The sequence below is a fragment of the Pipistrellus kuhlii genome, unplaced genomic scaffold, assembly GCF_014108245.1.
Source record: "Pipistrellus kuhlii isolate mPipKuh1 unplaced genomic scaffold, mPipKuh1.p scaffold_m20_p_21, whole genome shotgun sequence".
Lineage (NCBI taxonomy): Eukaryota > Metazoa > Chordata > Mammalia > Chiroptera > Vespertilionidae > Pipistrellus > Pipistrellus kuhlii.
Window position 1 is genome coordinate 4,403,153 of NW_023425520.1, and position 15,219 is coordinate 4,418,371.

The 15,219-nt window shown below is 42.0% G+C and overlaps 1 protein-coding gene across 1 annotated transcript; it reads left to right on the forward strand.

Moving 5' to 3' along the window:
• Window positions 1-1,900: 1,900 nt before the first annotated feature.
• On the forward strand, window positions 1,901-2,594 carry FAM220A (family with sequence similarity 220 member A; the record flags this gene model as incomplete). Its single annotated transcript, XM_036450577.2, is given in 3 exon segments — window positions 1,901-2,212; window positions 2,297-2,379; window positions 2,426-2,594. Coding segments are annotated over 3 exon segments (549 nt in total), but the record flags the coding sequence as incomplete, so codon positions are not given.
• Window positions 2,595-15,219: the final 12,625 nt, after the last annotated feature.

Here is a 15,219-nt window from a genome sequence, read left to right on the forward strand (position 1 = left end):
TCTGCACCATTGGAAATGAATGAAGATAGAATTGGTAATGTTCCAGTAGCGGACAGGAGGTGTCCAGTAAAAAGGGAGCTCCGACTTTACTCCAGAACTCTGTTCCTTCAGACCAAGACATTCTTTGGTCTGAAGATGTTTGCCTCATTTGCAAACCCTGCCATTCACAACAGGCTTTCATTAGTTTACTAAGTGGTGTCTTGCTTGGCACCAATGCCCATTCAACATTTATTTTTATGTTCCAGCAAGTTATGTTTTTTTTCATTTATCATTGTAAACTAGGGACAATGTTACAACTTTTTTGTAATTAGCTTATATGTAGGGTAATCTCTCTTTTAATAGGAATAAATTACTCTAAAAGAAATAAAGCCTCAATAGTCCTCCTTTCAAATCAGGCATCTTGTTATTTAAATAAACTTCTTGTTTAAAAATGAGGGTGGGAGGGGAGAGGATGAGAATAGGTATTTAATTTTGCTAAGTGCCTTTTCAGCTTCATTGGGACTAGATGATGTTTTACTTAGACTACTAATATGGCACATTATTGTTAGTCATAACACCTTCACATTCTGGGATAAGCCTTTAATTTAGATTTTCCAAGGTGCCCTCATATATATATTCCTCTGTTGAGTTTTACTAAAAGCCTGTGAGGAAGTGACTGTCTCTTATAGGGATGAATGGGAATTGACTAGAAGGGGCAAAGGGGATTTTCTGGGGGGGTGGAAACTTTCTGTCCTGATTGGGTGATGATTATATATGAGTATACAGTTGTCAGAGCTGAAGTGGAATCCTCAAGTGAGCCGTTTACTGCATATATGAGTAAACGCTGGCACAGATGTTGAGTTATGCAGTGTGAGAGATTCTGTCCTTTACCATAGAGACCCAAGAGGGGAGGCGGCAGCCGCAGTTCACGCAGCTGGGTGATGTTTAATCATATTAGAACCAGGACTCCTGGTTTACATCCAAGATTACAGGATCCGGCCAAAGCTGAATGGTCTCAGATGAGAAGACTGAATAAGTTCAAGTTGATGCCCTGGCCAGGTAGCTCAGTCGGTTGGAACATGGTCCCAATATGCCAAGGTTGCAGGTTCCATTCCCTCATGGGGGTACATGTAAAAGCAGCCAATGAATGTATAAATAAGTGGAACAACAAATCTATCTCAATAATTTTTTTTTAAATTGTTACTGATCTCCTATGACTTCTTAAAAATATATAACCTCGGAGGTGCTTCCCACATTGTAACCCAACCTAGTCACTGCCTCATCGCTCCTTCAGCAAGTCCAGCGGGCCAATGGTCCTGAAAAAGGCCTAGGATGCCCTAGAGAGGGTATGAGCGGACTTCAGAGAACCAGAGGGCTGTGTCTGTGGCCTGTGGGTGCTTGGCAGGTGGGTGGCGAGCTGGGGGGTCTAGCTGTCTGGCTCTCGCGCCTGGCCACCACCTACTCCTATGTGGTCTTCTGCAAAGGGCTGACCTGTACACCGCTCATCTTCTATTGGCCTAACTGTCCCCTACCTCTATGTATTGCGTCTTCCATGATACTCAACATCCAACCCAAAAGTTGCTGAGGTTCCTGACCTGCCAGCAAATGACTTGCGTGACCACCTAGGACTGGGATCTTGTATGCCAGGTTCCCTCTAGGCTGGCTTTCCTGGGAGGGCTTTGTAAATACTGGATCCATAAGTAAAGTCGCCCTCGATCCCTTATGAGTGGCTTGTCACCACTGAGTCATTCTCAAATAGGTTCATATGGAGATCAACTGAAGACCTTCCACGGACTAAGACAGGCATGTCCTCGGGCTCCCTGCATCAGAGAACCCAGCGTGGGGCGGAAGAGAGACTCTGAGCACCTGCCTCACAAAAGTGCAGGGAGAGGACTCGGACACGGTACTGTGTAGCCTTTGAACACAGGAGAGCCCTCGCCTACCAGATGCACTTTCCCGGGTGAATAAACCTGTGGTTGATGTACATGTAAATTCACAAAATGAGACCTTATCATTGGAAATGAAAATTGATTGGAGTGAGGCCAACCTCATGCTTCACAATAGCACCAAAGTACTTGCCTATTTGAAAGAATCAATAAGAAGAAAGTCTGCTTCCACAGTGGATCAGGGCAAGACTATGTATCTGTTCTTTGCTCTTATAGAAAAGCATTTTGCTGGGGTGTCCTGTGGTGTCAAGGAGGCCTGGGCAAGGGGCTGGTTGGGAGGTGGGCCCTGAGATCCATAGGACCACAGAGGAGAGCCTTGGGGGTCAGGACTGCCATGCTATCAGAGGCGGTGAGCAATGTGAATTTCTGAGGATGGACCAAGTGCTTTTGTTGAGGAGTGAGGCTCTGAGCTGGAAACATCTCTCCTGCATTCAAGTCTGTCTGAAGCACTGAAGTATTCCCAAATGGTGAGACACACTGTGTTTCCCCCGTTCTTTCAGAACCATACTTTCAGAGCAAAGAGCAGAATATAGGAAAATGCTTCCAAGTGTAAAAAGTACCTCAAATGATCTGCAGGTGACACTGAGACTTCTGACTATGCAAGCTTTTGAAGGAGCAAAGCCATTATGCCAGTTAAGGGGGGAGTTAAAATAGTGAGATTAATGTACAAATTTGTGGGTAGGCACAGGACTTTGTTGGAAAATCTGTAAGGAGGAGTCTCTGAAAAGCCAGGGGCCTCTTAGGATGACCTTGCTGAAGGCGGCAGCCCCTGCCTTGACTTTGCCAAACAAGTCCGAGCCCCCAGGTGTTTTGCTGGAATCTCTATGCTTAGTCTTTTCGACCTGACCTTGTAGAAGCATGTGCTTTCTCAAGGATGCTTAGCCTGCTTATAATATCTAGAGGTTAATTTGAGTTCAAGCTATTGATACAATAAAAGCCTAAGGAGGCAGGTGAACGGGGCTGTTTTGATGCCAACCAGCCCCTTAGGCTCTCTTTCATAGCAATGTGTGTCAGAGTAATCTATTCATTCGTTGCTTAAGGTCTGCTGGCCAGTCCTGGCACAAGTTTTCTTAAAATGGCTTCTTTCCATTTAATCTGGTGCAGCTCTGAAATTCCTGCTTTGGTTTCTGTGTCCAGAGGTAGCTATATTAATACCATACAAAATAGACTTTAACTAAAAAACTGTTACAAGAGGCAAAGTAGGACTTTATGTACTGATAAAGGGTCAATTTACCATGAATATATAACAATTATCAACATATATGCACTCAACATCAGAGTTCCTAAATATATAAAGCAAACATTCACAGAATTGAAGAAGGAGATCTTCAGTACTGCCAGGAGACTTCAATATTCCACTGTCAATAATGGATGGAACAACCAGACCAGAGATCAATAAGGAAATATAGGACTTGAACAAAAATATAAGCCAATTAAACATAGACATATACAGTCAACTTTAGCATACAATAGCAGAATACTCATTTTTCTAAAGTGTACATGGAATAGTCTCCAAAATAGACCATATATTAGGTCACAAAATAAGTCTTAATAAGTTTAAAAAATTGGAATTATACAAATTACTAGAGGCCTGGTGCATGAAATCTGTGCACTGGGTGGGGAGGGGTCCCCTCAGCCAGCCTGCACCCTCTCCAATCCAGTACAGTACATTCCTCTCATAATCTGGGAACGACCACTGGCTTTTAACTGCTCACATGCCTGCCTGCCTGATTGCTCCTAATTGCCCTGCACACTGGCCTGGTTGCCCCTAACTGCTACCCCTGCTGGCCTGGTAACCCCCACTGCTTCCTCCCCCAACGGCCTGGTCACCCCCAATTGCCCCCTGTGGGTCCAGTCGCCCCACGCAGCCTGCTGCTCAGTCGTTTGGTCGCCCTTCACTAATTCCTTGCCGGCCTGGTTACCCCAAGCAGCCTGTTTGGTCATCCCTTCATTTGCAATGGTCACGTAGGCTTTTATTATTATAGATTTTTTTAATCCCAATAAAATGCAATTAGAATTCAGTAGCTGAAGAAAAACTGGGGGTGGGAAATCTACAAATAGTGGCTATAAAGCAACTCTTAAACAATAGCTCAAAGAAGAAACTACATGGGAAATAAGAAAATATCTTGAGTCAGTGAAAATTAAGAAAACATAACATATTAATACTTATGGAATGCAGTGAAGGCAGTGCCAGAGGGGAAATTTATAGCTTGAAATGCTTACTTTAAAACAGAAAAGATCTCAAATCAACAAGGTAATTTTACATCTAAAGAAATTATAAAAAGAACAAACTAAACCCAAATCTAGCAAAAGAAAGGAAATACTAGAGATAATAGTAGAGATGAACAAACAAGGGAATTGAAAAATAATAGAAAAAAATCAAGGAAACTAAGAATTCATTCCTCAAAAAGATCAAACAAAATTGGCAAATCTCCAAGATGAAAATTTAAAACTAGCCAGGACTGGTTTGGCTCAGTGGATAAAGCGTTGGCCTGCCGACTGAAACGTCCTGGGTTCGATTCCGGTCAAGGTCATGTACTTTGGTTGTGGGCACATCCCCAGTGGGGGTTGTGCAAGAGGCAGCTGGTCGGTGTTTCTCTCTCATCGACGTTTCTAACTCTCTGTCCCTCTCAATTCCTCTCTGTGTAAAATCAATAAAATATATTTTTAAAAAAGAAAATTTAAAACTAAAGAAGACTCAAATAACTAACATCAGAAATGAAAGAGGGCACATTATAAACAATCTTATAGAAATTAAAGATTATAAGGAAGTACAAATAAAAAAAAATATACCAACAAATTGGATAACCTCCACAAAATGGGAAACGTCCTGGGAAGGGTAAGAGTCTGGAAGCCACTCGTGCTGTCCCTGCTTTGTAACACAGGTCCTGGCTGCCTCAGCCATGACCACAGGGCAGGACAGAGTTCACCAGCCACTAGCTGCCCAACAAGAATGGAAGGGCAGCTTCTCAGGCAAGTGCTGTCCAGCAGGTATATTCTAAGACTGGTCTCCACCTCTTGTCTCTTGGTCTTTTTGGCCCTCTGAATCCTGCAGCTCCTGGTTCTTTATCCATAGGTATTTATTAGATGTATTCTTTGTGCCATACAACTGCTAGTGGAGGGCATAAGGTGAGATAGGAACCATGAGGATAACTGAGTGATGGGTGGGAGAGAGGCCTGTTAGTAAGGTGACCTTCATGCAGAGAGCCACTGTCCTTGGTGCAGAGAGCCCGGTAGAGGAGTCCTCAGAGAGCACCACAGGAACTATGGCCTCAGGGGGTAGGAGCTGGGCTTGTTTGAGCAAAGCTAGGGGTCACCTGGTGTGAACGAGGTGTGAAGAGGTCACAAGGGCAGGTGGGAGAAGATCACACAGGATACTGTAGGGAGCATGGGTTTCATGTTGTGAGTGAGAGACATCTCCAAAAAGCTTTAGGCAGAGAACTGATAGGATCAGATGTGTATTTTCTGTGCACATTCTTGGATTAAAGGTGTGTGTAAAGGCGGGGAGGGCAGCAAGACTGGAAGTACCTGGTGGATCCTCCAGGGCATGTTTATAAGGAGCAGCCCTTGGTGTTCTACCTGGAGGGGTGTCTGTGTTCCCTGTGGTTCTCTGCACAGGAAAGGCATCAGAACCATGCCTGGTAGGAGATTAACTGGGGGATATGCCTCACACGTTTCCTTCTTTCCCCTAACTTGGATGAGTTAGGAATTGATCTGCTCCTGAACAAGGGCATCCAGAGGGGTCAAGAGTAGTACCCAAGGTTACTTAAACTCCTTTTAAGAATATCCATTTCTACCCTAGCTGGTTTGGCTCAATGGATAGAGCGTCGGCCTGTGGACTGAAGGTTCAATTCTGGCCAAGGGCCCATGCCTAGGTTGTGGGGGCATGCAGGAGGCAGCCGATCAATGATTCTCTCTCATCATTGATGTTTCTATCTTTCTCTCCCTCTCTAAAATCAATAAAATATATTTTTAAAAACAAAGAATATCCATTTCCTTTTGTTACTGTGTGCATCATAGGAGTGACTTTTGTACCCTTCATTAGGGCAAGTCCACACTGTACATGTGAGCCTGTCCAGGTGTCAGGACATGGAGAGAGAAGGACCGCGTCCCAACAGGCACACAGAACGAATGCACATGCAGGAGAACTTCAGGCGCCTTTGGTGTGGTCTGGGAGCGAGATGGGTAGGCTTGAACAGGATGGTGAGCAGAGCTAGGAGTAAATTAGGAAGGTTTGGGGCCACAGTCAGGGTGAGTGGTTAGTACTTGCTGACGGATAACACAGGGTAGGGCCAAAGTAGGTTTACAGTTGCTTATATGGACAATTATACAATCAGTAATCTTACCTAATGATACACAAACATGTAAATTGACCATACCTTGACTACGCCCACAGCCAATCAGAGTGAGTATGCAAATTAGAAAGCCAAAGATGGCGGCCACCCAGCTGCTCCAGGCATCGAGTGGCCAGGCAGGGCAGGATGTCTGCTATGAGAGGGAGGGCGGGCAGGGTACAGGGTAGGGGGAAAGGATCTACAGGAGTTGAGTGCCGCAGGGAAGATAAGACTGCAGACCCCGAAATAAAAAATATTTTATGGAGTCCTAAAAACAGAATGGAAGATCGCAAGAATCAAGTCAAAGATTTGGAACATAAAGAGCCAGAAGACTCTCCTTCGCAGATGCAAGAAGGCCAGAGAATCCAGAAAGTTGAAGATAATGTAAGAAACCTCTGGGACAACTTCAAGCGAAGCAACATCAGAATTATGGGGGTCCCAGAAGATGAGAGAGAGCAAGATATCGAAAACATACTGAAAGAAATAGTGACAGAAAACTTTCCCCACCTGGTGAAAGAATTAGACTTACAAGTCCAGGAAGCGCACAGAACTCCAAACAAAAGGAATCCAAAGAGGACCACACCAAGACAAATCATAATTAAGATTCCAAGAGCAAAAGACAAAGAGAGAATATTAAAGAAGCAAGAGCAAAGAAGGTAGTTACCTATAAAGGAGCACCTATACGATTGTCAGCTGATTTCTCAACAGAAACCATGCAGGCCAGACGGGAATGGCAAGAAATATTTAAGGTGATGAATAGCAAGAACCTACAGCCAAAGATAATCTATCCAGCAAAGCTATCACTCAGATTCGAAGGTCAGATAAAGAGCTTCACTAATAAAAAAAAGCTAAAGGAGTTCATCACCACCAAACCAGATTTATATGAATTGCTGAAGGGGGTTCTTTCAGAAGAGAAAGTAAATAAAGATAAAAATTATGAACAACAAATACGTAACTATCAACAAGTGAATCTAAAAACCAAGGAAACTAAAAAAAAAAAAATCTGAGGAACAATATTAACTGTTGAATATAATAGAATCAGAGGTATGGAAGGGGAGTGAACTGTTTATTCTTGGGGAAAAGGGGAGAGGGGGATGTGGGAAGAGACTGAACATAAACTGTGCACCTATTGATGAGGACAATGGGGGGTGGGGAAAGGGCAGAGGGTGGGGTGAGAAGGGGGGGAAAGGAACATTTGTAATAATATGAACAATAAAAATTTATAAAAAAAAAAAAAAAAGACTGCAGACCCCGGTGTCTGCAGCGAAGATGGCAGGCTCTGGCCCGAGCGAAGGCCTGGGTCCCGGGTGCCGGAGGAAAACCAGTGCCGGAAGCCAAGGGAAGGAAGGCCTATTGCATGAATCTCTTCATGCAATGGGCCTCTAGTAAATAATATAAGAATAACATCTGTGTTTCGCGTACTCACAACTATAAACCTACTTCTGCCCAAGCCTGTGTGTGGGGAGTGAGGCACCAAACTGAAATGCTCAGGTGAATTGAGCCTTGGAGGGTGTGGTGTCTATAGGGCTAGTGGTCCACATCCTGGGACATCAGCACTTCTGAGGTACTTGGCTCTGAGTGCTGAGGGTTCCTCTAGGAGGAGACAGTGGAAACTGAAGACAGAGGACACAACAGAGCCCAGAGGACTGGGACATGCACATGTCTGTCCAGGGAGATGGATCAGCAAAAGGACTAAGAAGGAATGTAATAGCATTACCATTTTGTAATTGTTTTCTATTTGTAGTTTTTTTGTTCCTTTCTTTCTCTCATGCTGTCTTCCTTTGTGATGTCATGGATTTTTTGGAGTGATAGACTTGAACTGTTTTCTTTTTGTCCTTTTTGTGTCTGCTACAGTTTTTTTCTTTGTGTGTACCATAAGGCTTTCCATCAGTATTAGTGGAGGAGACTGTTACGATTTCCTTCTGCACTGATATATAATCTTAGTGAGACTGGAGACTAAAATTTGGGTAAGGAATTAGACAGCATGCAGGTGTCTGGGTATCTCCAAAGCACATCTGAGGGAAGAAAATGTTCAGTCTGTTTTTAATTAGACACTTTCATTTTTCAGCCTCATATTGCTGTTTTTGTGGGTTTCTGAGTCACATTACTTCTCTTTAACTTTGTTAAGGGATTTTTTGTGTCCTTTTAAGTTTCTATAAAAATTTGATCCTTCCACCCTAGCTGGTTTGGCTCAGTGGATAGAGCATTGGCCTGCACACTGAAGGGTCCCGGCTTCGATTCTGGTCAAAGGCACATGCCTGAGTTGCAGGGTCGATCCCCAGTAGGGGGCGTGCAGGAGGCAGCCAATCAATGATTCTCTGTCATCACTGATGTTTCTCTCTCTCCCTCTCTCTTCCTCTCTGAAATCAATAAAAATACCTCTAAAAAATTTTTTTTGATCCTTCCAAAACTACCAATAGAACATTGGGTTAGAATAAGGACTCTCTAGAAATGCCCTTAAATATTAAAGTTTTTCAAAGTCAAAGAATCCATTCTGTGATCCTTGATGATTAAGGTTTACATAGGTATACACATTTTAACATGGCTCAAAACAACAAACCTTTTTAAAACGTTGTTACCGGAGGTAGGCAAATGTTAACTGGAGGAGAGCAAGGTGTGGTCAGCTGAGAACCTTGAGCTTCTTTGCTTATCAGTAAGCTACAGTTTTACAGCCCCAGGAATCACACCATTGTCCTTCCAAGGAAATTAACACCCTTCCCTTTCCCATTCCAGTACAAGATCAAGGGTGCAGGTGGTTGGGGGTGGAAAAGGGCAGGCATAGGAAATGGTAAGGAATGCACATTAGAATTCAAACTATGCAGGAGGGCCGAAACCGGTTTGGCTCAATAGATAGAGCGTGGGCTTGGGGATTGAAAGGTCCTGGGTTCGATTCCGGTCAAGGGCATGTACCTTGGTTGCGGGCATATCCCCAGTAGGGGGTGTGCAAGAGGCAGCTGATCAATGACTCTCTCATCGATGTTTCTAACTCTATCTCTCTCCCTTCCTCACTGTACAATCAATAAAATATATTTTAAAAAAAAAACAAAAAACTATGCAGGAGGGAGATGTCTACAGAGGCCTGTCGAAAGGGATCACTGGCTAGTGGGGTGGACCTATCAGAAGCCCACAAAATCTTGGGAAGCTGGTGGGTTATTTGAAAAAGCTCCTGGCTGTAATCCCAGGAAACAAAGAGTTCTCTGGGCTCAGTCCAGCCATTCATTTGTGTTCTCTCCCATCGGGGAACATACCACCCACTTGATCCCTTTCACAGGTTAGACAGGGGTTACTGTGAAGGACCTTTCTTTTCTCCATGCTGCCTCCCCTGTGCTCAAGCATAAGCTTAATCAAATCTGTCCAGAAATGTCTCTGGTGGGTCCTCTTAATTTTTATTTTGGGGAAACCAAGGGCCCAAGCACCAATAACAATTATAGCCAAATATTTAAGAAAACTAGAAAAATTCAGGATCCAGTCCAGTTTACACAGGTAAACAATAACTTTAGTCACAATTAACTAGAATCTAATATCCAAAACTGTGTACATTTATTATAATTTCTATTAAAATTTGGTTTCTCTCCCTAAAAATCACCATCATTTTTACCAAAGATTGCATATGTCTAATTTCAATGAATTTGGCCTGATTGATTTGTGTAAATACAACAAGAATAGCAACTGATTGCCAAAACCGGTTTGGCTCAGTGGATAGAGCATCAGCCTGTGGACTGAAAGGCCCCGGGTTCGATTCCGGTCAAGGGCATGTACCATGGTTGAGGGCACATCCCCAGTAGGGTATGCAAGAGGCAGCTGATCGATGATTCTCTCTCATCGATGTTTCTAACTCTCTATCCCTCTCTCTTCATCTCTGTAAAAAATCAATGAAATATTTAAAAAAAAAAAACTATAACTATAAAAAAAAAAGAATAGCAACTGATCATATAGGCTCTCTTAAATCTGTTTTGATGGAATTTCATAAGGACTCTCCAGATTGAACTTTAATTGGCCTTTTGAGGCTAAGAAGCTAAGCCACATAGTTGCCATCAATACCCATAGATTTGAGTAATTTTCTCAAGTTTTGGGGATTCCCAAAATTGCCTTGAAGTAGTTCCTTTGCCATCTCCCAGAAAAGCAATCCCATTCTTTACCTGAAAAGACTTCTATGAATTATGTAAGCAAGATACCAAGCTGTTTTTCCCCCATGGTTTTCAAACTATGTCTTAATTTTTATTTTATTTTATATTATTTTATTTTATTTCATTTTTAGCAAATTATTGTTTATTGACCAGTTCAAAAATTAATACAAACTGACATGTTAAAAACAGCCCCTGCCCCGTGAGACCTGGGGATGAGGAAAGCGCCAGGGTCTGGACAAAGTATAAAAATTATAAATACGGGGCTTTTAAATCTGATCAGGAACGGCAACTGCCGGTGGCCTCAGACATGCAGAAGGGGACGGGCGCAAGCCCGGCCCAGGATTCCCCACCCTCCCGCCCCCCCATAAAGCTGGGCTAGGAGTAGGACAGGGTGGCCGTCTTCCCACAAACATTAGCTGGAGTATTGCTTCCTCCCTGAGAGGGACAGGCAGGTTAAGGATTACAAAGAAACCAGCCAGCCCAGAGGGCCCAGCCTGAGCCCGATTGGGGATGGCTATGGCCGTATGCCAGTTGGGGCTGCTGGGGGCAGGGGTGGAAGTGTGTTTCCAACCCTGACTAGCACAGCTGCAGCCTGCCAGGGGGCCCACTGTCAGCTGTGAGAGTTCTCGGGCGCAGGATTTCTCTGTAGATTGGCACAGAGGTGGTGGTAGTAGAGAACAGGGCTGAAATAGGCCTCATCTGTTCAGGTGCACTCGGGCTGCTCTGTCTTAATTCTTTAAAGCTTTCTGGTGACATCTAAGCCTTTGCATATGTCGCTCCAACATGACATTCCTGTCAAAGACGTAGTTAATAAAACCAGTTTCCGATTGTGTCATGAAAAAACAGATTCTGATTGAATTTATGCAAACAAACATAATTGTCGTGTAAAAAAATGATACTCACTCAAGAGTTTCTAAATTCTGGCACATCCCCAGTACGGGATGTGCAAGAGGCAGCTGGTCGATGATTCTCTCTCATTGATGTTTCTAACTCTCTATCCCTCTCTCTTCCTCTCTGTAAAAAATCAATAAAATATAATAAAATAAAATAAAAAAAAGAGTTTCTAAATTCTGGAGGTATTGGCTTTGGAGAAAATCGTAAATGTTTCAGTACTAATTACAAAGGTATAACTTATCAAATTGCCCTAATAAAAATAAGTTTCCTTATATCTGAAAAACAAAAAACTTTTAAAATCAGTAATATTGCAAACAAAAATTATAGTCCCCTCAGTTCGTTCAGTCCCATATAATCAATTCTTGCTTGTCTCTTTTTTTGTTTGTTTTTGTTTTTAAATATATTTTTATTTATTTCAGAGAGGAAGGGAGAGCAGAGAGAGAAACATCAATGATGAGAGAGAATCATTGATTGGCTGCCTTCTGCCACTCCACACTGAGGAATGAGCCCACAACCCAGGCATGTGCCCTGACCAGGAGTCAAACCATGACCTCCGGTTCATAGGTCGACGCTCAACCACTGACCCACACCAGCCAGGCAATTCTTATTTATCTCAATCATTTGCCAGCACTTTTATGAATCCCGTTATTCCTTAAAGTTCTGCAAATCCTCATCCAGTTTAAAGGTATGGTTTGAACACTTATTCTCAGAAACCTATATTTTAGGATAAATTCATTTTCTCCATGGATCTTTCTGAAGACAAAAACATATTTGTAAAAGCATCAGAGTCAAACAATGACTATATAAGTGTCAAAGCTTAAAAAGACACAGATCTGATTATCATGAAATTGACAAGAAAATTTGTCTTTTTCTGTAACAACATTTTAAGTTAACAATTAGAACTACAAATAAACATGTATCAGAACTTTGTAGATTCTTGGAGTTTTTATATAATCTCTAGAACATTCTCCTTAGTAATAATATATGTATATAAGTATAACATAATTATTATTTCTTAAATTGATAAAGCTTCCCATGCAATGTAAGCATATCAAATAGGCCCAATTAGTTTAAAATTGCTCTTTTATAAAGAGAGTACAAGTCTTTGAGGGACTTCAGGGGCCCATTTTCAGCCTAAGAAAAATTATCATTTTAAAGTTTGAACCCTTGGAAAATTGTCAAACATACTTGACCAAAAAAGTCATGTATCATCATAAAACAATATGAAATTATTTATACCCTAAGTGACAATAAAATGTATTAAACATAAATACAGGTTAGCAAAACTTTAGTTCTTTAGATTGAGAAAATTGTTGTCTTAAGTAATTAAGGACGTGATTAAATAGAATCCCTGCTTTCTTGGAAGAACACCTTTCATAATGTTTTATCTGGAGGAGAACAAACATAGTAAAAACTTTCTCCTTTTAACAAAGTGAAAAAGAACTGAACTCTGGTTTTGCACCAGCATACTTTTTCTTTTTCTTTTTTTCCAGTAGGAATAAGTCTTTATTCATTCATTTTATTTTCTCAGAGAAAAGAGGGAAAGGGGAAAAGTCAGCATGTGTTTTACAAAATGATAGCAAGCGGAAGTACCCGGCACAGCAAAATCAACCATCAAATAAACAGTCCCCAGTGATGGAGGTCACCAAAGCCCAAGGGCGCTCAGTCCCCAGCAGTTTAGAAACGAGGAGAAGGAATCAGGGAAAGAACAGACAGGTACGTGCTTTCCTACACTCCCTCCCTCCCTCCCACCCCATAAATTCAAGATTTCACACAAAGCTTTGGTTTCTAGCTGTAAACATGGAGTTACGTCCGTCCGTTCGTCTCCTATTAGACAATCTTGTGGCTACTTTGACAAAGTTTTTGCACCTGCATAAAAGTCCCTGAGTGACTTGGATATACATTCATCTCTCTTTTTTTTGGTTTCCTAACCCCTTTCAAAATGAAAGGCCCCATCACTGCTGCTCTCTACCCTAGGATTAGAGCACATGTGTCAAACACAAGGCCAGCGGGCCAAATCCGTCCCGCCAGGCCTTGCAATGTGGCCCACACCGCGCTGTCATCACTGCACTCTGCTGCGTTTCCATCACAATGACAGTTTATGACTGTTCAGAAAACCATTCGGCCCGTGATTTAGGCTGGATTTTAGATTTTGGCCCCTTCTCTGATTGAGTTCGACACCCCTAGATTAGAGGTTAAAACATAGCAATCTGAGTGGCTGACATGAACCACATATCAAGGATATTGGGAAGAAGGGATGGAGTATTCTTAACTTCTTCAGGATTTTTGCACAAATCATCTAAGAGATGGCGTGACACCCCACACATTAAATGTGTATGCATTTAGGTATATGGGCTTTTTGGGGTGCAGATAGAAGAGGGTAGGAGTCAAGTTTTAAGGACAGAAGATCTGGTCCAAAATAGGAAATAGGGGAAGAGAACACAAAAGAAAGGGTGGTTCAAGACCCCTACTTCAAGAAGAGGTGTTCCCAAGCTTATGTTTCAGATTCTTTTTGCCTGGTTCAGAACCTTTTGTCAAAGATGCTTCGGCTATTTTTCTCAATACAAAAATAAATAAATAAATAAATAAATAAATAAATAAATAAAATTAAAAGTTTGTAAACAATAAAACCCCAAACGAACATGAAGAAAGACCAACACATTTACACAAAGTAGGCCACCTAGCAATCACCAAATCAGCTACGGTGAAGTCCTAGAAAGCCCAGAGAAATACAACAATGGGTGCTGTATTTCATCAAATGCCTTCTCTGCATCTGTAATTTTTATCCTTCATTTTGTTAATGTGATATAACACAATTATTGATTTGCTAACATTGCACCAGCCTTGCATCCCTGGGTTATATCCTATTTGGTCGTGGTGTGTGATCTTTTAATGTATTATTGAATCAGATTTGCTAATATTTTGTTGAGAATTTTAGCATCTACGTTCATCAGGGATATTGGCCTGTAATTTTCTTTCTTGGCAGTGTCTTTATCTGGTTGTGGAATTGGGATAATGCTGGCCTCTTAACAAGAGCTTGGAAGCCTTTCCTCTTGAATTGTTTGGAGTAGTTTGAGGAGGATAGGTATTAGTTCTTTGAATGTTTGCTAGAACTCCCCTGTGAAGCCAACCAGTCCAGGACTTTTCTTTGCTGGGAGTGTGTGTGTGTGTGTGTGTGTGTGTGTGTGTGTGTTTTAAATATATTTTATTGATTTTTTATTTTTTTTTTTTTTTTTACAGAGAGGAAGGGAGGATAGAGAGTTAAAAACACTGGATGAGAGAGAAACATCGACCAGCTGCATCCTGTATACCCCCTACGGGGCTTGTGCCCCCAACTAAGGTAATACCCTTGACTGGAATCAAACCTGGGACCCTGCAGTCCACAGGCCAACACTTTATTCACTGAGCCAAAACTATTAGAGCTGTATGTGTTTTAAAATATATTTTAATTGATTTCAGAGAGGAAGGGGGAGGGAAAGAGAGACAGAAATGCCAATGATGAGAAAGAATCATTGATTGGTTGCTTCCTGCACTCCCTCTACTGGGGATGAAGCCCACAACTCAGGCAAGTGCCCTGATCAGGAATCTAACTGTGACCTCCTGCTTCATAGGTCAATGTTCCCATCCCACCCTCTGCCCTTTCCCCATCCTCCATTGTCCTTATCCATAGGTGCACAGTTTATGTTCAGTCTCTTCCCACACCCCCAACCTCCCCTTTTCCCTGATAATCATCAGTCCACTCCCCTTCCATACTCCTGATTCTATTATATTCAGCAGTTAATATTGTTCATCATGTTTTTTACTTCCCTTGTTTTTTAGATTCACTTGTTGATAGTTACTTATTTGTTGTTCATAATTTTTATCTTTATTTTCTTCCTCTTCCTAAAGAACCCCCTTCAGCAATTCATATAGGTATTTTCCAGCGTATAAGATGACTTT